General features: G+C 53.1%; 1 protein-coding gene across 2 annotated transcripts; it reads left to right on the top strand.

Annotated features, from left to right (window-relative positions):
• The first annotated feature begins 109 nt into the window (after positions 1 to 109).
• Positions 110 to 22,196, top strand: TFR2 (transferrin receptor 2). 2 transcript variants are annotated; one of them, XM_055292622.2, is made up of 19 exons: positions 110 to 317; positions 565 to 817; positions 921 to 1,107; positions 8,950 to 9,090; positions 9,166 to 9,277; positions 9,383 to 9,505; positions 10,317 to 10,433; positions 10,570 to 10,709; positions 11,447 to 11,610; positions 13,128 to 13,247; positions 14,068 to 14,150; positions 14,238 to 14,301; positions 14,400 to 14,467; positions 14,554 to 14,630; positions 14,713 to 14,797; positions 14,883 to 15,110; positions 15,471 to 15,611; positions 16,160 to 16,252; positions 21,488 to 22,189. In XM_055292622.2, the coding sequence occupies exons 1-19, from the start codon at positions 285 to 287 to the stop codon at positions 21,755 to 21,757; spliced, it is 2,499 nt and encodes an 832-aa protein (XP_055148597.1). In that variant the 5' UTR covers positions 110 to 284; the 3' UTR covers positions 21,758 to 22,189. The 2 variants fall into 2 exon arrangements, with proteins under 2 accessions (XP_055148597.1, XP_055148599.1); XM_055292624.2 differs by lacking the exon at positions 16,160 to 16,252 and having other exon boundaries at positions 21,488 to 22,196.
• The last annotated feature ends 3,320 nt before the right edge of the window (positions 22,197 to 25,516 follow it).

Genomic DNA, 25,516 nt, shown 5'->3' with positions numbered 1-25,516 from the left:
AAGGTCAAAAAACTGATTGTTTTGCAGGGAGGAGGCAGGCGTGGGGCTGTGGAGAGATTGGCAGGGGAGAGCACAGCCCCTTGTGCTCTGGCCTGGACCGGGGGGCCACGTCTGGAAGGCTGGACTGAGGCCAGGACTGTGCTCCCACCCTTGGGGGTGGTGAGGAGCAGCCTTGGTTCAGGCTGCCTGCCAGGGCTGATAAGAGGCCCTCCTAGGGCTCCCACAAACGGTTTATCGGTTTATCGCTGGGGGACAGCCTGCAGGCTTCAGGAGGGGACACAAGCATGGAGCGGCTTTGGGGTCTACTCCAGAGAGCGGTAAGACTAGTGGGATTGGGAAGACCCCTTAGGCCTTCTCTCTAAGTCCCTCAGCCCCCTCCCAAGCCCCTGAGGCTGCCCCTCCTGGACCATGTCCTGATCTCGCTTCTTCCCACCCCTGCCCCTCCCCCGTGCCCCCACCACCATGCTCATTTGACACCCCCAAGTCATTGACCTCATTATTGCCAGATGCCTCCCCACCCCCCAGGCCTCTTGCCCCAATCTCATGCCCACCTCGCCCGCACAGCAACAACTGTCCCCAAGATCCTCTCAGACCGTCTACCAGCGTGTGGAAGGCCCCCGGAAAGGGCACCTGGTGGAGGAAGAGGAGGACGAGGAGGAGGGGGCGGAGACACTGGCCCACTTCTGCCCCATGGAGCTGAGGGGCCCTGAGCCCCTGGGGTCTAGACCCAGGCAGCCAAACCTCATTCCCTGGGCAGCAGCAGGACGGAGGGCTGCCCCCTACCTGGTCCTGACGGCCCTGCTGATCTTCACCGGGGGTGAGAGTCATCCCCCTCCCCAGAAGTGAAGGGCCTGGGATGGGGGAGATTTCTGGGGTCCAGAGGTGGGCACAAAGAGAATCCTCATCTTGCCACCTTCCAGCCTTCCTTCTGGGCTACGTCGCCTTCCGAGGGTCCTGCCAGGCGTGTGGAGACTCCGTGTTGGTGGTCAGTGAAGATGTCAACTATGAGCCCAACCTGGATTCCCACCGGGGCACACTGTACTGGAGCGACCTCCAGGCCATGTTCCTGCAGTTCCTGGGGGAGGGGCGCCTGGAGGACACCATCAGGTAGGGATGGCCCTGCCCCATCCTGTTCTCGAGTGTCCCTCCCCTCATCCGCTCAGACTGGGCCTCCCTGCCTCCTGGCCCAGGCCTCTAGTGTCCGGGTCCCCCTCCTGAGTCCTCCCATCTGCCTTCCTGGCCCCCCTGTTCAGCGGTCCTGGGAAGGATGGTAGGCATTCGGAGCTGAGGTTCCAGGGGACTGAGGCTCTGAGGGTGGCATATTTGGGAGGTGAGGGAGTGACTGTCTGAGATCAGAGGGGTGCAGCATCCAGTGTCAGACCGGACAGACCCAGAAAAGCCTTGAGTGCCTCACCCAGGCGCCTAGATTTTGGAGCAGGGAGTGCTGAGGGGTTCTGAGAAGGTGCATTCTAGGGAATCAGAAAAACAAGCAAGCAAGTCTGGGCAATACGGCGAAACCCCGTCTCTACTAAAGAAAATACAAAAATTAGCTGGGGTTGATGGCAAGTGCCTGTAGTCCCAGTTACTTGGGAGCTTGACGGGGGAGGATCGCCTGAGCCAGGGAGGCAGAGGTTGCAGTGAGCCGAGATTGCGCCACTGCACTCCAGCCTGGGAGACAGAGCGAGACCCTGTTTCAAAAACAAAATAACAGCCGGGCGTGGTGGCTCATGCCTGTAATCCCAGCACTTTGGGAGGCGGAGGCGGGCAGATCACTAGGTCAGGATATCGAGACCATCTTGGCTAACACGGTGAAACCCCGTCTGTACTAAAAACACAAAATATTAGCCGGGCATGGTGGCGGGCACCTCTGGTCCCAGCTGTTCGGGAGGCTGAGGCAGGAGAATGGCTTGAACCCAGGAGGTGGAGCGTGCATTGAGCCGAGATCACGCCACTGCACTCCAGCCTGGGCAACAGAGCAAGACTCCATCTCAGAAAAAAAAAAAAGAAAAAAAGAAAAACAAGTAAGCAAATTCATTTGTGGGTGCAGATCCAGAAGCTAGGTCCACCCATAGCCCTCTTTAGGGATGGGAGTAATTTTTCAGTGGATTCACCTGGGTTTTCTTAGGAGGTAATCAGCTAAGCTACAGATAGTAGGAGATGGAGATTCTCTTTTCCAATGCTTAGACCTTCTACATTTTTTTTTTCATTTCTCATTGCATTTGAGAGGACATGAATTTAAGGTAACAGTGGCAGTAGGTATCCTTGCCTATTTCCTGACTTTAATAGCAATGCTTTTATAATACTTTGCCATTAAGAATGAACTTTGCTGTGCTCCAGACAGCTTTTTAAAATTGAATTAAGGAAGTTTCCTTTCATTCCTAGCTCACTGAGACTTTTATTGATTGATTGATTTTTTGGGAGTCTCGCTGTTGTCACCCAGGCTGGAGTGCAGTGGTGCAATCTTGGCTCACTGCAGCCTCTGTCTCCCAGGTTCACGTGATTCTCATGCCTCAGCCTCCTGAGTAGCTGGGATTACAGGTGCGCGCCATCACGCTTGGCTAATTTTTGTATTTTCAGTAGAGACAGGGTTTTGCCATGTTGCCCAGGCTGGTCTCCAACTCGTAAGCTCAAGCGATCTGCCAAAGCGCTTTGGCTTCCCAAAGTGCTGGGATTACAGGCATGAGCCACCGCACCCAGCCTCTTCTTTAATGTTTATATAGTAATTTGTGTTAATAGATTTCCTTATCTTCCTGAGCTCAACACTAACCTTGATCAAGGTGTCTGATTACTCTTTTGATATGTTGCTGGGTTCACCTGCTGAAAGACCTTAAGTCTGTGGAATCAACAATGTTCAGGGCTTTATTTTTTTGAGACAGGGCCTCACTGTCACCCAGACAGTGCCGACTTGATAGCTCACTGCAGCCTCCAACTCCTGGACCCAAGTGATCCTCCCACCTTAGCCTTTCAAGTAGCTAGGACTACAGATGTGTGCCACTATGCCCGGCTATTTTTTTTTTTTTTTACTTTTTTTGAGACAGAGTTTCACTGTTGCCCAGGCTGGAGTGCAGTGGTGCGATCTTGGCTCATGGCAACCTCCGCCTCCTAGGTTCAAGCAATTCTCCTGCCTTAGCCTCCCGAGTAGCTGGGATTACAGATGCCTGCCACCACACCCAACCAATTTTTTGTGTTTTTAGTAGAGACGGGGTTTCACCATGTTGGGCAGACTGGTCTCAAACTCCTGACCTCAGGTGATCCACCCACCTCGGCCTCCCAAAGTGCAGGGATTACAGGTGTGAGCCACCGTGCCCAGCCTAATTTTTTAATTTTTTTTTAGTAGAAATGAGGTCTCCCTATGTTGCCCAGGATGGTCTCAAACTCCTGGCCTCAAACAATCCTCCCACCTCAGCCTCCCAAAATGCTGGGATTATAGGCATGAGGCACCGCACACAGCCTGCTCAGGGCTTTTAAATTAAATTACAGGCCAGGCATGGTGGCTCGCACCTGTAATCCCAGCACTTTGGGAAGCCGAGGTGGGCAGATCATGAGGTCAGGAGATCCAGACCATCCTGGCTAACATGGTGAAATCCCGTCTCTACTAAAAACACAAAAAATTAGCTGGGTGTGGTGGCGGGCGCCTGTAGTCCCAGCTACTCAGGAGGCTGAGGCAGGAGAATGGCATGAACCCAGGAGGCGGAGGTTGCAGTGAGCCGAGATCGCGCCACTGCACTCCAGCCTGGGCGACAGAGCAAGACTCTGTCTCAAAAAAACACAACAAAACAAAACAAAAAAAATACAAAATTAGCCAGGTGTAGTGGCGCATGCCTGTAATCCCAGCTACTCAGGAGGCTGAAGCAGGAGAATCGCTTAAACCCAGGAGGGGGAGGTGGCGGTGAGCCAACATCGTGCCATTGCACTCCAGCCTGGGCAACAAGAGTGAAACTCCATCTCAAAAAAAAAAAAAAAAAAATTACATTACATTAATTTTTTTTGAGACAGGGCCTTGCTCTGTCACCCAGGCTAGAATGCAGTGGTGCAATCTGGGCTCACTGCAGCCTCGATTTCCCAAGCTCAGGTGATTCTCCCATCTCAGCCTCCCGAGTAGCTGGGTCTACAGGGAGGGGCCACCAGGCCTAGCTAATTTTTCATTTTTCTTTTTTCAAAATTATTATTATTATTTGGGGACAGGATTTATTCATTTATTTTTATGTTTTTGCAACCGATTCTTACTGTGTTGCCCAAGCTGGAGTACAGTGGCGTGATCTTAGCTCACTGCAACCTCTGCCTCCCGGCTTCACATGATTTTTGTGCCTCAGCTTCCCAAGTAGCTAGGACTACAGGCGTCAGCCACCACGCCCAGCTAATTTATGGTTTTTTGTTTTTGTTTTTTTGCTTTTTTTGAGACAGAGTTTCACTCTTGTTGCCCAGGCTGGAGAGGAATGGCACGATCTCGGCTCACCGCAACCTCCGCCTCGAGAGTTCAAGCGATTCTCCTGCCTCAGCCCCTCGAGTAGCTGGGATTACAGTCATGCGCTACCACACCCAGCTAATTTTGTATTTTTAGTGGAGATGGGGTTTCTCCATGTTGGTCAGGCTGGTCTCGAACTCCTGACCTCAGGAGATCAGCCCACCTCGGCCTCCCAAAGTGCTGGGATTACAGGTGTGAGCCACTGTGCCCGGCAATTTATGTATTCTTTTTTAGGGTCAGGGTTTCACCATGTTGGCCAGGCTGGTTTCGAACTCCTGGGTTCAAGCAGTCCTCCTACCTTGGCCTCCCAAACTTCTTGGATTACAGGCGTGAGCCATGGTGCCCAGCCTGTTCAGGGCTACTTTTATTTTTTTGAGCAATATTTGGTCGTCTGGGTACAGGCTGAGCAGTATTTGGTCATCTGGGTACAGGTAGACAGTTTGACAGGTCTAGAAGCAGGGTGTGGCACTGAGGCAAAAGTAGCAGTTTTGGGGAGAGAGCAAGGATGTTGCGGTGAGCCAAGATCGCGCCATTGCACTCCAGCCTGGGCAACAAGAGTGAAACATGGCTCTGGGTGGGATGGAGAGGGAAGAGAAAGTGGGGGGAGATGATAAACATGGAGCTATAGGACATTTGTCATGTTCAATGGGATTGAAGAGCAGGTACAGTGAGGATAACTGGGGGAGTTGGAACCTGACAAGGTCTAGTCAGAGAGTAGGATTCTGGAACCTTGAAAACTTCCTGATACAATACGTCCTGTCTATCTCAGAGTCTCCAGCACCTACCACAGTGCTTGGCACTTACTAGATGTTCAGTAGATCCTCAATGGATAAGTATTCCAGAGATGGAGTGCGGGTAATGACAAGATGCAGGATACCGGCCAGGCACAGTGGCTCACGCCTGTAATCCCAGCACTTTGGGAGGTCAAGGCAGATGGATCATCTGAGGTCAGGAGTTTGAGACCAGCCTGGCCAACATGGTGAAATCCTGTCTCTACTAAAAATACAAAAATTAACTGGGTGTGATGGTGCATGCCTGTAATCCCAGCTACTTGGGAGGCTGAGGCAGGAGAATCGCTTGAACCTGGCAGGCGGAGGTTGCAGTGAGCTGAGATCACACCAATGCACTCCAGCCTGTGCGACAGAGCGAGACTCCATCTCAAAAAAAAAAAAAAAAAAAAAGATTCAGGGTGTGACCAGGGAAGTGGAATGCCTGGACTGGAGGTGACAATGATTAAGTAATTAATTCATTTATCCAACAAATATTTTGGGGCACCTACTATGTGGCAGGTACTAAGCTAAGCAGGTGGTGGTGAGATAGCAGAGACTAAAATAGTCTAACTTTGTTCTCATGGTGCTTACAATCCACTGGAGAAAACCAATGCTAAACTAACAATCATTCACAACTACATAATTACGACTGGAATCATTGCTTTGAAAGAAAAGCAAAGGATGTGAGGCTCAGTGTGGTGGCTCACACCTGTGAGCTCAGCACTTTGGGAGGCTGAGGTGGGAGGATCACTTGAGCCCAGTTTGAGACCAGCCTGGGCAACATAGAGAGATCCTATCTCTTAAAAAAATAATAATAATTTGGCCAGGCATGGTGGCTTACGCCTGTAATCCTAGCACTTTGGGAGGCCAAGGCGGGTGGATCTCCTGAGTACAGGAGTTCAAGACCAGCCCAGCCAACATGGTGAAACCCTGTTTCACCATTTTTAGTCTCTAGTAAAAATACAAAAAAAAAAATTAGCTGGGCATGTTGGCGAGCACCTATAATCCCAGCTACTTGGGAGGCTGAGGCAGGAGAATCACTTGAACTTGGGAGGTGGAGGTTGCAGTGAGCCGAGATTGCGCCATTGCATTCCAGCCTGGGCAACAAGAGTGAAACTCCATGTCAAAAATAATAATAATAATAATAATAATAATTTTTTAAAAGAAAAATAAAAAATTAGCCCAGTATGGTAGTGCATGCCTAGAGTCCCGGCTACTCAGGAGGCTGAGGCAGGAGGATGGCTTGAGCTTAGGAGTTCAAGGTTGCAGTGAGCTATGGCCATGCCACTGTACTCCAGGCTGGGTGACAGAGCGAGACCTTATCTCCAAAAAAAAGAAAAGAAAAGGGGCCGGGTGCCGTGGCTCACACCTGTAATCCCAGCATTTTGGGAGGTGAAGGCGGGCTGATTGCCTGAGGCCAGGAGTTCGAGACCAGCCTGGCCAACATGCCGAAACCCTGTCTCTACTAAAAAAATACAAAACTAGCTGAGTGTGGTGGTGGGTGCCTGTGGTCCTAGCTACTCAGGAGGCTAAGGCAGGAGAATCACTTGAACCCAGGAGGCAGAGGTTGCATTGAGCTGAGATTGCACCACTACACCCAAGCCTGGGCGACAGAGCGAGACTCGGTCTCAAAAAAAAAAAAAAAAAGAAAGAAAGAAAGAAAGAAAAAAGAAAAGGGTGTAAGGAAAGACTATAACCAGGGTCCTGATTTAGATTGTAGTTCAGGGAAGGCTTCCTTGAGGAACTGACGAGTCTAAACTGACAAGATGAGTAATTTGCCAGGCAAAGAGACTGTGGAAAAACATTCAGGCTGAGATTCACCACTTGCAAAAGGTCTGAAATGTGAAGATGGTGGCCTCTTGGAGGAAGGGAAAGACGGTCCATGTGGCCGGTGAGGTGAATGTAGCTCAGGCCCTAAAGGGCCATACTGGCTACTTTACTGTTTTGAATTTCATTCTAAGAGGAAAGAGAGAGAACTGGAGTGTTTTGAACAATATAGTATCATGATTAGATTGGAGGGGATTTTTTTTTTTAAGGTTGGGTGTAAAGAATGGAGTTGATCATACTTCTGAGACCACAATACAGTGTACTCATTGGTCAGTTAAAGGACTTTCCTTTCCCATTTAATTTTCCTGCCTCATCTCTGAGTGATCCTCCCCACTCCCCTTCCCATAAGCATCTCATCTCACGCTTTTGATGTGTGCCTTTAAATACACATATGGGGCGGGTCGTCATGGTTCATGCCTGTAGTCCCAGCACTTTGGGAGGATCGCTTGAGGCCAAGAGTTCAAGACCAGCTTGGGAGGACGGGTGCGGTGGCTCACACTTGTAATCCCAGCACTTTGGGAGGCTGAGGCGGGCGGATCACGAGGTCAGGAGATCGAGACCACGGTGAAACCCCGTCTCTACTAAAAATACAAAAAAATTAGCCGGGCGTGGTGGCGGGGCGCCTGTAGTCCCAGCTACTCGGAGAGGCTGAGGCAGGAGAGTGGCGTGAACCCGGGAGGCGGAGCTTGCAGTGAGCCGAGATTGCGCCACTGCACTCCAGCCTGGGCGACAGAGCGAGACTCCGTCTCAAAAAAAAAAAAAAAAAAAAGACCAGCTTGGGAAACACAGCGAGACTTCTTTAAAAATCAGCAGTTGGTGCCGTACACCTGTAGTCCCAGCTGCTCAGGAGGCTGAGGCGGGAGGATGGCTCCAGCCCAGGAACCGGTGATTCCCCTGGGTACCTTGGTGTAAAGTGTCTCCACGAGGCCCACGTGGAGGATGGGGTAGATGAGAAGGGTCTGCTGCCTGCCCAGTTAGCTCTTTTGAAGAAAAGTGTTTGGGTGCCGCGCGCGCGCGTGTGTGTGTGTGTGTGTGTGTGTGTGTGTGTGTGTGTGTGTGTGAAAAACATGCCAACCCCATTCTGAGCAAGAAGGTGTGGCCTGGGGACCTGGGAACAGCACGGCCAGCCTCCCCAGACTCACATGTCCATACACTGCCTGCTGGCTGGACAGGCTCAGCTTGGGTGGGTCCTGGGAGAAGTCTGCTGGCTCTGGGTATATGAGCACTCCTTGAGCCCCGAAGTCCTGAGCATTGGTCACCTGGGGAAGAAGGTGACTAGAGGTGACTTGAGCCGGGAAGAACCTACAGGATGATGGGCAGGACCCCCAGCTATGGGAAGTCAGGTTTTAAGCAGAAGGAGGTCCTGAGATTCTCGGGCGCCGCCCTGGTGGTGATGGGAGAAAATGGGTCCGCGAAGGGCCCTGCACTGTGGCTCGCGCCTGTAATGCCAGCATTTTGGGAGGCCGCACCTGTAATGCCAGCATTTTGGGAGGCCGAGGCGGGCAGATCACCTGAGATCAGGAGTTTGAGACCAACCTGGTCAACATGGTGAAACCCGTCTCTACTAAAAATACAAAAATTAGCCGGGCGTGATGGCACGTGCCTGTAATCCCAGATACGAGGGAGGCCGAGGCAGGAAAATGGCTTGAACTAGGAAGGCGGAGGTTGCAGAGAGCGGAGATTGGTCCACTGCACTCCAGCCTGGGCGACAGAGCGAGACTCCGTCTCAAAAAAAAAAAAAAAAAGCGTCCGCGGGGAGAGCTCTTTTCCTAAACTCAGGAACCCCTCGCCGCCCCTGAACCTGGCGACCGCACGTCTCTGGCAACCTTCCCTCTTTCCTCCCTCTCCTCCGGGCGCCCAGAAAAGTCCCCACCTCTCCCCGCTTAGGGAAACCAGCCTTCGGGAACGGGTGGCAGGCTCGGCCGGGATGGCCGCTCTGACTCAGGACCTCCGCGCGGCGCTCTCCCGCCAGAAGCTGGACCACGTGTGGACCGACACGCACTACGTGGGGCTGCAATTCCCGGACCCGTGAGTGCGCGCGCGGGCGGGGGGCGCGCGGGGAGAGGGACGCGGCTCGGGGCGCTCACCAGCCCCACTCCCCAGGGCTCACCCCAACACCCTGCACTGGGTCGATGAGGCCGGGAAGGTCGGAGAGCAGCTGCCGCTGGAGGACCCTGACGTCTACTGCCCCTACAGCGCCATCGGCAACGTCACGGTGAGCACCCCCTGCCCGCTCCTAGGATGGGGCGCGGCACGAGCCCTTTCCTGGGTCTCGAAGGAGGGACGCGGGGAGCGCGCCTCACCGTCCTGGTGTCCCCAGGGAGAGCTGGTGTACGCCCACTACGGGCGACCCGAAGACCTGCAGGACCTGCGGGCCAGGGGCGTGGACCCAGTGGGCCGCCTGCTGCTGGTGCGCGTGGGGGTGATCAGCTTCGCCCAGAAAGTAAGTGTCCCTGGACAGAGGGAGGGCGTGAGCCCGGGAACCGGAGGGTCGGACTGCCAGTGAGAATCGTTCAGGGTGCTGTGAGAGGGAGACAGGAAAGAACCATGTGGATGGATGGTAAGAAAATATAAACTGGGCACGATGGTTCTCACCTGCAATCCCAGCACTTTAGGAGGCCAAGACAGGAGGATCGCTTGAGGCCAGGAGTTCAAGGCAACACAGTGAGAACCCCCTCTCTACTAAAAAAAAAAAAAAAAAAAAAAAAAAAAAATTCTTTTTTTTTTTTTTTTAGTTAGCTGGGCTGGTGGCACATGCCTGTGGTCCCAGCTACTCCGGAGGCTCGGGTGGGAGGATCGCTTGAGCCCAGGAGTGCCAGGCTGCAGTGAGCTATGGTCGTGCCACTGCACTCCAGCCTGGGCAACAGAAAGAGACTCTGTCTCAAAAAGAAAAGAAAGAGAAACAGAGAAGGGAGGGAGGGAGGGAGGGAGGGAGGAAGGAAGGAAGGAAGGAAGGAAGGAAGGAAGGAAGGAAGGAAGGAAAAAAGAAAAAGTTGGCTGGGAACAAATTGGGGGTTGGGGAAAATCAGATGGGGAAGGGAACAGAAACATGGGGTACCCTGGGGCCCAGTGGGGTTTGAGGGCTGCCCAGGAGCTGCTGAGGTTGGGAAGACACAGGCCAGGTGGTGCCCCCACATTCTCTCCGTGGGATGCACAGTTGCAAGCAAAGGCCTTGCCATTTCCTGATTTCTCCTGCCCTTATGAATCGGGTTTTTTTCTGGGAGAAGGAGTCCTCTAGTCACCTTCTTCCCCAGGTGACCAATGCTCAGGACTTCGGGGCTCAAGGAGTGCTCATATACCCAGAGCCAGCAGACTTCTCCCAGGACCCACCCAAGCCGAGCCTGTCCAGCCAGCAGGCAGTGTATGGACATGTGAGTCTGGGGAGGCTGGCCGTGCTGTTCCCAGGTCCCCGGGCCACACCTTCTTGCTCAGAATGGGGCTGGCATGTTTTTCGTTTTTCCTGGAAGCCCAGCTCACAGCTTTGCATGGGCACCCCTTTCCCTGCAGGTGCACCTGGGAACTGGAGACCCCTACACGCCTGGCTTCCCTTCCTTCAATCAAACCCAGTTCCCTCCAGTTGCATCATCAGGCCTTCCCAGCATCCCAGCCCAGCCCATCAGTGCAGACATTGCCTCCCGCCTGCTGAGGTGAGGAGAGTGTTGGGGACCAGGAGAGGAGGAAGCAGAGAGAGGGAGGCTGCAGCGAGGCCACAGGGTGACTGTGGGTGAACTAGAAGAAGGTGACTCTTGTTTAAGACTGCAGTGAGCCATGACTACACCACTGCACTCCAGCCTGGGAGACAGAGAGACCCTGACCTTTTTTGGTTTTGAGATGGAGTCTTGCTCTGTCGTCCAGGCTGGAGTGCAGTGGTGCAATCTTGGCTCACTGCAACCTCCACCTCCTGGGTTCAAGTGATTCTCCTGCCTCAGACTCCCTAGTATCTAGGATTACAGGTGCCCACCATCATGTCCGGCTAATGTTTGTATTTTTAGTAGAGGGTTTCACCATGTTGGCCAGACTGGTCTTGAACTCCTGACCTAGTGATCCGCCCACATTGGCCTCCCAAAATGCTGAGATTACAGGCGTGAGCCACCATGCCTGGCCGAGACCCTGACTCTTAAAAAAAAAAAAAAGTGACTCTTCTGGATGGACACAGCCTTTCTCCAGGGTCTACTGTCTGGCGACTAAAGTTCCCAGTGGATTGCACACCTACCTCAGCTGAGAACCATCCAAGGCAGCCCTGACTGCACTGCCCTACCAAGGCAGCGTCCAGAAGCAGCGATCTGGAGCCAGAAAGGGTGGGAGGGAAAGAAAGAAGGAAAAGAGTGATTTGGACTCTTCTGGGTCTCTACAACTTCCCCCTTTCTGCCTTCCTCCTCTCCAGGAAGCTCAAAGGCCCTGTGGCCCCCCAGGAATGGCAGGGGAGCCTCCTAGGCTCCCCTTATCACCTGGGCCCCGGGCCAGGACTGCAGCTAGTGGTCAACAATCACAGGACCTCCACCCCCATCAACAACATCTTCGGCTGCATCGAAGGCCGCTCAGAGCCAGGTATGCTGTGTGTCCAGTACCACTCACAGCTTGTAGTGGGCTGGGGGGAATTTCTGCCCATACACCCTGGCAAGATAGGGGGCTAGTGCAGGAGGCCCCAAGAGGGGACAGGAGTGGTGCCCAGAGGAGGGAAGCTGGTAAGTTGAGGCTGAACTGGGTCTGATGGTGGCAGCAGTGAAGAGACCTCACCTTCCAGCCTGTCTAGTGATGGAATGGGGGTTGTTGCCCAGTAGTGAGCTCCCCAGCACTGGAAGTGAGTAAGCCTACGTTGGATGATGTTGTAATAGAAACTCAAGCATGGGCTGGGTGTGGTAGCTCACGCCTGTAATCCCAGCACTTTGGGAGGCCGAGGCAGGTGGATCACTTGAGGTCAGGAGTTCGAGACCAGCTTGGCCAACATGGTGAAACCCCGTCTCTACTAAAAATACAAACATTAGCTGAGCGTGGTGGCACGCATCTGTAATCCCAGCTACTCCGGAGGCTCGGACAGGAGAATCACTTGAACCTAGGAGGTGGAGGCTGCTGTGAGCCGAGATTGTGCCATTGCACTCCAGCCTGGGCTACAGAGCAAGACTTTGTCTCAAGAAAAAGAAAAAAAGAAAGAAAGAGAGAAAGAGAAAGAAAAGAGAGAAAGAAAGTGAAAGAAAGAAAGAAAGAAAGAAAGAGAAAGAAAGACTCAAGCATGAAAGAAAGATCAGATCAGATTAAATAGGATAGATGGCCCTTTCAAGCATAGCTAGATGTGGATGGCGGTGGAGAATCAAAGTAGGTAATTGACAGATGGGGCAACAAAGCCAAGACTCCGTCTTCACAAAAAATTTAAAAATAAAAGAAATGGGCCGGGTGCGGTGGCTCATGCCTGTAATCCCAGCACTTTGGAAGGCCGAGGCAGGCGGATCATGAGGTCAGGAGATCGAGACCATCCTGGCTAACATGGTGAAACCCCGTCTCTACTAAAAATACAAAAAAATTAGCTGGACATGGTGGCAGGCGCCTGTAGTCCCAGCTACTCAGGAGGTTGAGGCAGGAGAATGGCGTGAACCCGGGAGGTGGAGCTTGCCGTGAGCCAAGATCGCGCCACTGCACTCCAGCCTGGGCAACAGAGCAAGACTCCAAAAAAAAAAAAAATAAATAAATAAATAAATAAAATTAGCCGAGCATGGTGGCACACATCTGTGGTCCCAGCTACTTGGGAGGCTCAGGCAGGAGGATGGCTTGAGCCAGGGAGTTTGAAGCTGCAGTGAGCTATGATCACACCACTGCACACTCCAGCATGGGTGACAGAAACCCTTTAAGTCCAGAATGACCGCAGGCACCCAGCTGAAGGAGCACGCTATCGGGGAAGGGCCAAACAGGGGGAGGTGCCCTCTTTAGGGACTGGAGGGACTGCAGGGCTGGGGTTGTCCGAATGTGATGGGCTGAGAGATACAGGCTGATGGAGGATGCCCCCAGGGTGCAGGGGGTAGACTTTGGGTACTGCCAGCGTCAGAAGTGGGTCCCAAACATCCCCTCCCCAGATCACTACGTTGTCATCGGGGCCCAGAGGGATGCGTGGGGTCCAGGAGCAGCTAAATCCGCTGTGGGGACGGCTATACTCCTGGAGCTGGTGCGGACCTTTTCCTCCATGGTGAGCAACGGTAAGATCAGGGCCAGGGCCTGGGCCTGGGCTAGGCAGCGGTGGGCCTGTGGCCCGAGGAGGATAGGGCAGAGAGGCAGTGAGGGACACAGACTGGCCAGTGGTCACTTGGACCTCGGCATCCACATTGTACCTGAGTGGTCCTGGGCCAGTCACTTCACCTCTATTTCCTCACCTAAAAATGAAAGTGAGGCCGGGTGTGGTGGCTCATGCCTGTGGTCTCAGCACTTTGGGAAGTCGAGGCAGACAGATCACCTGAGGTCAGGAGTTTGAGACCAGCCTGGCCAACACGGTGAAACCCTCTACTAAAAATACAAAAATTAGCCAGGTGTGGTGGAGGGCCCCTGTAATCCCAGCTACTAGGGAGGCTGAGGCAGGAGAATCACTTGAACCCGGGAGGCGGAGTTTGCAGTAAGGGGAGATCGCACCACTGCACTCCAGCCTGTGCAACAGAATGAGCCTCTATCTCAAAAAAAAAAATAAAAGAAAAGAAAAGAAAAAAGAAAAAAGTGATATGAATGATAATCATAGTCCATGGGTCTGTGTCAAGATTAAGCATGTTGGGCTGGACGTGATGGCTCATGACTGTAATCCCAGCTACTTGGGAGGCTGAGGCAAGAGGATCACTTGAACCTGAGAGGTCAAGGCTACATCGAGCCATGATTGCACCACTGCACTCCAGCCTGGGCGAGAGAGTGAGACCCTGTCTCAGAAAGAGAGACAGAGAAGCAGAGACCCTGGGGGACCAGGGCAGAAGAAGGCAAGGGGAGGGTCTTTGCTTGGCCCCTGCTAAGCCTGTCCTCCTTCCCCTCTGCCCCCAGGCTTCCGGCCCCGCAGAAGTCTCCTCTTCATCAGCTGGGACGGTGGTGATTTTGGGAGCGTGGGCTCCACAGAGTGGCTAGAGGTGATGCAGGGTCCTGGGCAGGTCGTTAGGCAGTGGGGAGAGGTGAGGGTGGGGGGTTCCCACTCCACACTGGTCACCCACCCACAGGGCTACCTCAGCGTGCTGCACCTCAAAGCCGTAGTGTACGTGAGCCTGGACAACGCAGTGCTGGGTGAGCTGGGGCAGTGCCACCACCTGGTCCCCTGGGGTCCACCCTTGCCTCTGGGGCTAAGCCCTGAGCCTGGCATCCCTCCCCTCCCCTTTTTCCAGGGGATGACAAGTTTCATGCCAAGACCAGCCCCCTTCTGACAAGTCTCATTGAGAGTGTCCTGAAGCAGGCAAGAGCACCCCAGGAATAGAGGGTGAAGGGAAGTAGGTTGCGGGGAGGAGCAGAGCCTGATCAGTGCCCTCCCCCCACCCCCAGGTGGATTCTCCCAACCACAGCGGGCAGACTCTCTATGAACAGGTGGTGTTCACCAATCCTAGCTGGGATGCTGAGGTGTAAGTTGGGGGGGTAGGGAGAGCTGGGGAGGGATGTGGGGGAGCCTGAACCCACAGATCCCTCCAACCCGCCTGCCCCCAGGATCCGGCCCCTACCCATGGACAGCAGTGCCTATTCCTTCACGGCCTTTGTGGGAGTCCCTGCCGTCGAGTTCTCCTTCACGGAGGTGAGACGTCCTCCCCCTGCCCCAGACACAGCGCTAGTCCTTCAGCCTGTCTGCCTCCGCCCCAGCGTCCACCCTGTCCTGGCAGGACGACCAGGCCTACCCGTTCCTGCACACAAAGGAGGACACTTATGAGAACCTGCATAAGGTGTTGCAAGGCCGCCTGCCCGCCGTGGCCCAGGCCGTGGCCCAGCTCGCAGGGCAGCTCCTCATCCGGCTCAGCCACGATCGCCTGCTGCCCCTCGACTTCGGCCGCTACGGGGACGTCGTCCTCAGGCACATCGGGAACCTCAACGAGTTCTCTGGGGACCTCAAGGTTCAAGAGGCCCACCCCACTCTTGGTCTCTGGGAGTGGGGAGCACTGCCCAGGCCAGGGGTCCAGCCCCTTCTCTCTGCAATCCCTGGGGTCTAGGTCCTCTCTGGCAATCCAGCCCTTTAACCCCCTGCCTCCAGTCTCCCAGCCCCCAGCATGTGCCATCGCCCAACCTGGCAGGTGCAGGATGTTCTCCCCACACCCTTCCTCCTGCCTCCAGCACTCTGTCCTCGTCTACCTCCTCCCTCCTGCCAGGCCAGGGGTCCCAGCCCCCTTCCCCATGCTAGGCGGGGGTCCTTGTCCCCATGCTAGGCGGGGGTCCTGGCCCCTGCCGCCAGCCTCAGCCCGCGCCTCCGCCCCCAGGCCCGCGGGCTGACCCTGCAGTGGGTGTACTCGGCGCGGGGGGACTACATCCGGGCGGCGGAGAAGCTGCGGCAGGAGATCTACAGCTCGGAGGAGAGAGACGAGCGACTGACACGCATGTACAACGTGCGCATAATGCGGGTGAGGCCCCGCCCTCCTCGCCCCGCCCCCAGTGTCCCGCCCCTCCTCTGGCGCTCCGCCTCCTGGACCTGGCCCCGTCTGCGCCCTCCTCTCTCTCCCCGCCTACACAGTCCGGATGCTCTGGATGCTCTCTTCCCAGTCCTGGACACGCAGTGCCCATAGATCGGTCAGGCTGGAGGACCCGAGCGATCAGTGATGAAATGGACAGGGAGGGCCAGCCCCTTGGCCACAGTCGCCTGGTTTACGCCTGGCAGAACTGGGACAATCCACCCTCCTCCACCCCTCCCCGCTGACTCCCCTCCTATAGCTCCCACTGCCTCCTCGACCCTTCTGGAAAGAAAAAGCATGTCCACACTGGTCCACAGTACGAGGTTACAGGCTGGGATGTGCAAAAGGCTAAAGATATTCAGAGTATAGAGAGCTGTTTTCCTTCTGGTAATGAAATGGGTGACATCCAGAAAGGCTGCCTGGAGGAGGTGTCACGTGAAAGTTAAACAAGAGCTTATTCCCTCACCAATCCCTTCTGCTTAGCTTTGAATCCTTTGCAGCCCACATCCCACCTCCAGTTGCAACTCCTCCACTTCCTTCCATTTCCTCACTCCAAGAACTCAACCTCTCAACCCTTTGATCTCAAGAAATGGGTGAGTAGGGACTGTGGCCATGGGGAAAAGTCTGCAGGGCAAAATAGTAAACAGGATCGTCCTCAGTGAGTGTGGGGTGAGCTGGGAACTGCAGTGTACACAGAGCCACTTGTGCACACGCACTCACGGTTTTCAGAGCGAGCATGGCTACCCCTTGGAGGCTCATGTTCTCTCTCCCCCTTGCATTTTCCTGCTTGTACCCTCTGCCTGTCCCCGTTGGCCATTTACAAACCTATTGCTCTTGCTTGTTCTCCCTTGCCCAGGCTAGAGTACAGTGGCACCATCTCTGCTCACTGCAACCTCCACCTCCTGGGCTCAAGTGATCCTCCCACCTCAACCTCCCTAGTAGCTGGGAGTACAGGCACGTGCCACGACGCCTGGCTAATTTTTTCTATTTTTTGTAGAGACAGGGTTTTACCACGTTGCCCAGGCTGGTCTCAAACTCCTGGCCTCAAGTGATCCTCCTGCCTCGGCCTCCCAAATTGCTGGGGTTACAGGCGTCAGCTACTGCACCCGGCCTTCTCTCCTTCTTATATCTCTTTCTCCATTCATTCTTCTTTTTTTTTTTTTTTTCTTTTTTGAGACGGAGTCTCGCTCTGTCGCCCAGGCTGGAGTGCAGTGGCGCGATCTCGGCTCACTGCAAGCTCCGCCTCCCAGGTTCACGCCATTCTCCTGCCTCAGCCTCTCCGAGTAGCTGGGACTACAGGCGCCCGCCACCACGCCCGGCTAATTTTTTGTATTTTTAGTGGAGACGGGGTTTCACCGTGGTCTCGATCTCCTGACCTCGTGATCCGCCTGCCTCGGCCTCCCAAAGTGCTGGGATTACAAGCGTGAGCCACCGCGCCCGGCCATTCACTCTTCTTTAACCTTTGTCTCCTCTACTGGAAAAGGGGTGACCCTGGGGTGAGGCAATAGGTTGGGTATGGTTCATTCTCATTCACAGATCTTGGTTTAACCTCAGCTGTGTTAGCATCCAGAAGACAAAAAGACACCCGCCTTTCAAAGTTGCCATACCCCTGTCCCCACCAGGGATAAAAGGGACCTGTGTGTAAGATGCATGACTTAGACCAGGCGTGGTGGCTTACGCCTATAATCCCAGCACTTTGGGAGGCCGAGGTGGGCGGATCACCTGAGGTCAGGAGTTCGAGACCAGCCTGACGAACATGGAGAAACCCCGTCTCTACTAAAAATACAAAATCAGCTGGGCGTAGTGGCACACGCCTGTAATCCCAACTACTCAGGAGGCTGAGGCAGAAGAATCACTTGAGCCTGGAAGATGGAGGTTTCGGTGAGCCAAGATCACGCCATTGCACTCCAGCCTGGGCAACAAGAGCGAAACTCCGTCTCAAAAAAAAAAAAAAAATGCATGACTCAGGCTCAGGGTTGGAGAGGAAAGGACTCAGGACTTCAGAGCCTGCAATACAGGATTGGGCCAGACCCAGTGAATTTTGTGGCTCTAGACCAGGGGTTGGTGAACTACTGCCCGTTGGCCAAATTCAAACTGCCGCTTGTTTTTTTGTTGTTGTTGTTGTTTTTGAGACAGGGTCTCACTCTGTTGCCCAGGCTGGAGTGCAGTAGCATGATCTGGGCTCACTGCAACCTCCACCTCCTGGGCTCAAGCAATCCTCTCACCTCACCTCAGCCTCCTGAGTAGCTGGGACTATGAGGACACACTACAACACTCCGCTAATTTTTAAAATTTTTTGTAGAGATGGGATCTCACTATATTGTCCAGACTTGTCTCAAAATCCTAGGCTCAAGTGACTCTCCCACCTCAGCTTCCCAAGGTGCTGGGATTACAGGCGTGAGCCTCTGCTCCCTGTTTTTGTAAATAAAGTTTTATTGAAACAGCCATGCTCATTGGTTTTCACGCTCTCTATGGCTACTTTTGTGTAATAGCAGCAACGTTAAGTAGCTGCAATAAAACCAGCATGGCCTGCAAAACCTAAAATATTTAGGTTTCACAGGAAAAGTTTGCTGACCTCGGCTTTAGACTGTGACTTGGATCTTGAAGAACAGGCAGGATGTGGATTGATGCAAAATAAAGAGGACATTGCAGGGCGGAGAGACCAGAATTCGGGTGTGGCAGTGAAATCAGTCTGGTTTTACTTGGAAGCAGGGTGTGGACCAGCAGAGCCAGAACAGGGGCCCCATGGAGAAGCAGAGGGGAGGGGATCACCAAATGGTGTTATCAATCAACCGTGGGGAGCCTCGAACACGAGGATTAGAAGTTTGGATGTTAAGGGTCTTAGCATCAATGAAATTAGAGAGGTTTTTGAGCAGAGAGGTGATGTGAGCAAAGGGGAGTTTTATTTTTATCCATTTTTCTTTCTTTATTTTTTGGAGACAGTGTCTTAATGTCGCCCAGACTGGAGTGCAATGGCGCGATCCCGGCTCACTGCAACCTCTGCCTGTCAGGTTCAAGTGATTCTCCCACTTCTGCCTCCCGAGTAGCTGGGACTACAGGCGCGCACAACCATGCCTACTTTTTTTTTTTTTTTTGGTAGAGAAGGGGTTTCATCATGTTGGCCAGGCTGGTCTTGAACTCCTGACATCAAGTGATCTGCTCACCTCAGCCTCCCAAAGTGCTAGGATTACAGGCATGAGCTACTGCACCCGGCTGGGAGTTTTTGTTTTTGAAATGAGGTCTCACTGTGTTGCCCAGACTGGTGTTGAACTCTTGGGCTCAAGTCATCCTCCCACCTTGGCCTCCTGAGTAGCTGGGACTATAGATGCACACCACCACATCCGACTAATTTTTTTTTTTTTTATTTTTGTAGAGATGAGGGTTTCCATATGTTGCCCAAGCTGGTCTCAAACTCCTGAGCTCAAGTAATCCTACCTTGGCCTCCCAAAGTGCTGGGATTACAGGCAGGAGCCACCATGCCGGACAACAAAGTGGAGTTTTTAAGAGTGATTTTGGTCAGATTGCAAATGTCTTGAGAGTGGCAGGTGGCAGCAAATGCTCATAGGTGGGGACTGGACCGATGTCAGGTGTTTAGGAGGAGAAATTGACAGATTTGATGCTGAGGGAAGAGGAGGAGAATAATAATAATAGTTGTCTTAGAATAGAAGAATAATAAAATAGCAGTTGCCATTTGTTTTTGTTTGTTTTTTGAGACGGAGTCTCGCTCTGTCACCAGACTGAAGTGCAGTGGCGCGATCTTGGCTCGCTGCAACCTCCACCTTCTGGGTTCAAGCTATTCTCCTGCCTCAGCCTCCTGAGTAGCTGGGACAACAGGCATGTGCTACCACACCCAGTTAATTTTTGTATTTTTAGTAGAGACGGGATTTCACCATGTTGGCCAGGATGGTCTCAATCTCTCGACCTCGTGACCCACCCACCTTGGCCTCCCAAAGTGCTGGGATTACAGGCATCAGCCACTGTGCCCGGCCTGTTTGTTTGGTTGGTTTTGTTTTCTGAGACAGTCTTGCTCTGTCACCCAGGCTGGAGTGCAGTGGCGCGATCTTGGCTCACTGCAACCTCCGCCTCTCGGGTTCAGGCTATTCTTGTGCCTCAGCCTCCTGACTAGCTGGGATTACAGGGGCACATCAGCATACCTGGCTAAATTTTTTGCATTTGTAGTAGAGACATGGTTTTGCCATGTTGGCCAGGCTGGTCTCAAACTCCTGACCTCAGATGATCCATCCACCTCAGCCTCCGAAAGTCCTGGGATTACAGGCATGAGCCACCGTGCCGGGCTGCAGTTGCCATAATAGAAGGTTACCACATGCTAGGGGATTTATTTCATTTGCTTCCCCCAGTGCTGAGGTTGCTAGTATTATATCCAGAAACAGGGGCTAGGAAAGGCTAAGAAACTTACCGGAAATCATATAGTTAATAAGTGGAAGAGCCGAAATTGGAGGCCAGGTAGTCTACCTTCAAAGCCTGTGCTCACCCCATGCTCACTCCCCTTTGAGGGTGAGAGCTTGAAACCTGCAGAAGGCCGTGGGCCGCATGAGTGTGGGCCCAATGCCCAGGTTTGGGAAGAGATTGGTACTGATACGTCCAGGTGCTCCCAAACCCAGCGGAAAGGTCCAGATGGCTGGAGGGCAGGATTCCAGTGGGTCATTGGGTGGGGAGATTTGGCATCTGTCCTCGCAGAGGTCCTGGTTGACATCAGGGGCATAGATGAGCTCTGTGAGTGAATGATGGAGGCCTTAAAAAGATGTGAGCATCTGAAAATCAGCTGGGTATGGTGGCATGTGCCTGCACTCCCAACTACTCAGGAGGCTGAGGCAGGAAGATCACTTGAACTCTGGGGTTTGGGTTGCAGTGAGCTGTGATTGTACCACTGCACTCCAGCCTGGGTGACATTGAGAACCTGTCTCTAAAAATAAAAGATGTGAGCATCTGAGATCACCCCCCTAGAGATTCTGATTTTACTGGGGTGGTGCCCAGGCAATGATAATTTAATAGGTACAGAGAAGAGGAAGGTGGAACTTTGAGACCTGCCCATGGGTGGAAGCAGAACAAACCAGAGAGGGGGCTAGGAGAGGCTAAGACACTAGGAGAGGCTGGCAGAAAGGAGGGAGATTAGGTCAGGAGCAAGGCCGTCTCAGGAAAGAGGGAACAGCAGCTGCGTCAGAAGGAGGAAAGCCAGGCTCTTCATGAGGACTGGGCTGTCCCCTTGACCTTTGTCTCTGGGCTGTGGACATTGGTGGAGGTGGAGAATGACTCGATGTGGGGAGGTGTGGTGTTAAGAAGAGGAATAGCAGGGCAATAGATTGTTCTTTGAGGCTTTGGGCATTCACTGAATGGGTGAGGAAGGAAGACTCAGGAGAACTACATGCAGGCTTTAGGGGTTCTAGAGATAGAAAGAAGGGGAGGCCTAGCGCGGTGGCTCACGCCTGTAATCCTAGCACTTTGGGAGGCCGAGGCGGGCAGATCACTTCAGGTTAGGAGTTCGAGACCAGCCTGGCCAACACGGCGAAACCCCGTCTCTACTCAAAATACAAAAATTAGCCAGATGTCGTGGCGGGTGCCTGTAATCCCAGCTACTCTGGAGGCTGAGGCAGGAGAATCGCTTGAACCCTGAAGGCGGAGGTTGCAGTGAGCCGAAATCGTGTCACTGCACTCTAGCCTGGGCGACAGAGCGAGACTCCGTCTCAGAACAAACAAACAAAAAACAAAAAACAAAAAAAACAAAGAGACTGGCTGGCGGGAAGGATGATTCGGGCCTTTGCTCCCGAGTCAGAGCCCCCAACCCTGACCTGATCCCCCTTTCTGCGCAGGTGGAGTTCTACTTCCTTTCCCAGTACGTGTCGCCAGCCGACTCCCCGTTCCGCCATATCTTCATGGGCCGCGGAGACCACACGCTGGGCGCCCTGCTGGACCACCTGCAGCTGCTGCGCTCCAACAGCTCCGGGACCCCCAGGGCCACCTCCTCCACCGGCTTCCAGGAGAGCCGCTTCCGGCGTCAGCTAGCCCTGCTCACTTGGACGCTGCAAGGGGCAGCCAATGCGCTTAGCGGGGATGTCTGGAACATTGATAACAACTTCTGAGGCCCTGGGGATCCTCACATCCTCCTGTCCCCCAGTCAAGAGCTCCTCTGCTCCTCACTTGAATGATTCAGGGTCAGAGAGGTGGCTCAGAGTCCACCTCTCATTGCTGATTAATTTCTCATTACCCCTACACGTCTCTCCACGGAGCCCAGACCCCAGCACAGATATCCACACACCCCAGCCCTGCAGTGTAGCTGACCCTAATGCGACGGTCATACTGTCGGTTAATCTGAGAGTAGCATCCCTTCAATCACAGCCCCTTCCCCTTTCTGGGGTCCTCCATACCTAGAGACCACTCTGGGAGGTTTGCTAGGCCCTGGGACCTGGCCAGCTCTGTTAGTGGGAGAGATCGCTGGCACCATAGCCTTATGGCCAACAGGTGGTCTGTGGTGAAAGGGGCATGGAGTTTCAACATCAATAAACCACCTGATGTCAATAAACCACCTGGTGACATCTGTTATTGATAAGCGCCTTCATGCTTCTTCCTCACCCTCATGCCCATCCCATCCCATCATCCCTTCCTGGAGACCTAGGGAATTGGGGAGAAGGGACCAGAGAGGGTACACACAGGAATGCTGTCTCCATGGCGAAAACTGAGCTGTTTCTATCACTTAAGGAAACTGCCTAAGGAAATACCGAAGGCCCCTTCTCCAAAGACCACCTGCTTTATGGTGGTCTTTGGAGAAGGGGCCTTCAGTGTCTTTTTTTGTTTTTGAGACAGAGTCTCACTCTGTAACCCAAGCTGGAGTGCAGTGGCACAATCTCGGCCCACTGCAACCTCCACCTCCCGGGCTCAAGCGATTCTCCTGCCTCAGCCTCCCGAGTAGCTGGGACTACAGTTGTGCACCACCACGCCCAGCTAAATGTTTTTGTATTTTAGTAGAGATGGGGGTTTCACCATGTTGCCCAGGGTGGTCTTGAACTCCTGAGCTCGGGCAATCTGCCTGCTTCAACCTCCCAAAGTGCTGGGATTACAGGCATTAGCCACCACACCTGGCCAGTATCTTGTCCTGGGATGAGGAATGGTTACATAATTTGCAAGACCTGCTGCAAAATGAAAATGCAGGACCCCTTGTTCAAAAGCAGAAACAAGCTGGGCACTGTGGCTCATGTCTGTAATCCCAGTGCTTTGGGAGGATGAGGCGGGAAGGTCATTTGAAGCCAGGAGTTCAAGACCAGCCTGGACAACATAGGGGAGAACCTGTCTCTACAAAAACTAAAAAACTTTAGCTGGGCATAGTGGTGTGTACCTGTAGTCCCAGCTACTCAGGGGGCTGAGGCAAGGCAGGGATAATTTGAGCCCAGGAATTTCAGGCTGCAGTGAGTTATGATCGAGCCACTGCATTCCAGTATGGGCGACAGAATGAGACCTTGACCTTGTCTCAAAAAAAAAAAAAAAAGGAACAAAGCTTTTTTTGTTTTTGTTTTCTACAATTTCTCAACCTGTCATGGTATTCTTTTATTTGATATTTAATGTTGCACTCCTTTGGGCATGGGGACACACTTTCAAAACATAAATTCATGCTTGAACCTGGGAGGCAGAGGTTGCAGTGAGCTGAGATCGCGCCACTGCACTCCAGCCTGGGTGACAGAGCGAGACTCTGTCTCAAAAAAAAAAATTAGCCAGGTGTGGTGGTGCACACCTGTAGTTCCAGCTAATCCGGGGTGCTGAGGTGAGAGAATTGCTTGAGCTTGGGAGGCGGAGGTTGTAGTGAGCTGAGATCGTGCCACTGCACTCCAGCACGGGCAACAGAGTGGGAGAGTGGAACCCTGTCTCAAAAAAAAAAAAAAAAAGAAACAGAAAAAGAATTTCAACATAACAATCTCAGAGCATTAAACCCCAAGCACAGAGCCCCTTTCTGAGCATGGGGCTCTGTAAGACTCCCAACAATGGTTACACACATTAGATGATTGGCCCTGCCCGGAACATCCTCCAGGATCCCCCCGCCCCCGTTTTTTTTAGACGGAGTCTCGTACTGTCGCCCCAGGTAGAGTGCAGTGGCGTGATCTCGGCTCATGGCAACCTTTGCCTCCCAGGTTCAAGCAATTCTCCTGCCTCAGCCTCCCTAGTAGCTAGGATTACAGGTGCCTGCCACCATGCCCAGCTAATTTTTTTTTGTTATTGTATTTTTAGTAGAGACAGGGTTTCACCATGTTGGCCAGGCTGGCCTCGAACTCCTGACCTCGTGATCTGCCCTCCTTGGCCTCCCAAAGTGCTAGGATTACAGGCGTGAGCCACCATGCCCGGCCAGGATCCCCTTTGACCAGTCTTTGTCCAGTGAGGGTGGAGACACTGAAGCGTAAGCTACCGGAGGCAGGGAATTCTAAGTGCTGCTGGCACCGTGTACCTTTAATCACAGCTTCAGGAGGCTGTGTTCTTGACAGCTCTTCAAGACATTGGGAAGTAAAAGCTTCTTGGTCTAAGGCTTGAGATGCCACAGGGCTCTGGATTTCAGGATGCAACTGTCCCCTCCTTAGCCCCCTAAGCTTGACTTGTTGGGTTCTCAGAACCCTGAATTAGGATCAGAAACCTCCTGAGCTATTTGCTTCCCTGACATACAGTCCAGACAAGTGTCCCAAAGCACCTTCTCAACCCTTCTTTACTTTGTGCATTGCTCCCTGTGGTAGACAGAATAATGATCTGGACAAAAATGTCCACGTCCTAATCCCTGAAACCTGTGAATGAAGTCCCTAAAACGGACATTGCAGATGTGATCTTGAGATGGGTGAATTAAGGATCTTTTGGTTTGTTTGTTTCCTTACTTATGGGAAATTTTTAATTTTAATTCAGCCTCCAGAGTAGCTGGAACTGCAGACATGAGCCACCACGCCCAGCTAAGTTTTTGTTTTGTAGAGATAGAGTCTCGCTATGTGGCCCAGGCTGGAGTGCGGTGCTGCAATCATAGCTTATTGCAGCCTCAAACTCTTGGGTTCAAGAGATCCTCCCACCTCAGCCTCCTGAGTAGCTGGGACTGCAAGTGTGAGCCACCATGCCCGGCTAATTAAAAAAAAAAAAAAAATGCCAGGTGTGGTGACTCATGCCTGTAATCCCAGCACTTTGGGAGGCTGAGGTGGGCCTGAGGTCAGGAGTTTGAGATCAGCCTGGCCAACATGGTGAAGCCCTCTCTATAATTATACAAAAATAAGTCAGGGGTGGCAGTGCACATCTGTAGTTCTAGCTAAAAAGGAGGCTGAGGCAGGAGAATCGCTTGAACCCAGGAGGTGGAGGTTCCAGTGAGCTTTGGTTGCACCACTGCACTCCAGCCTAGGCGACAGAGCAAGACTACATCTCAAAAAACAAAATTTTTTTTTAGAGACAGGATCTTGCTATATTGTCCAGGCTAGTGTTGAACTTCTGGCCTCAAGCTCTTCTCCTGCTCTGGCCTCTCAAAGCACTGGGATTAGAGGCGTGAGCCCCTGCCCCCAGCCCCTCAGAAAGCCTTCTTGACCACACCAGTAACAAGGTCTTTTCACAAGTACTCACAGGACCATTAACCTATGTGGCACTTCAAATGCGTTTTGGGGACCTGGGCGCATCCAGACTGGTGTGAACGGGTATCTTCCATACACATGTAATTTAGCAAAGGGGTTTCCTGGGCCATGGCAAGAGCTGTCCCCAGACTCCTGGACACAAACGGCACACCCATTCTCCATGCAGTATCAGGGCCACACCCCACTGGAGCCAGTTCTGGGTGTGAGAGGGAGAAGACTCCCAGGGTAGTGGAGCAGGTCCCAACGCCCCTAAAGTAAAGCTGGAAC

Source organism: Symphalangus syndactylus, chromosome 9 (assembly GCF_028878055.3).
Source record: "Symphalangus syndactylus isolate Jambi chromosome 9, NHGRI_mSymSyn1-v2.1_pri, whole genome shotgun sequence".
Classification (NCBI taxonomy): Eukaryota; Metazoa; Chordata; class Mammalia; order Primates; family Hylobatidae; genus Symphalangus; species Symphalangus syndactylus.
This window is presented reverse-complemented; position numbering and strand designations above follow the sequence as displayed.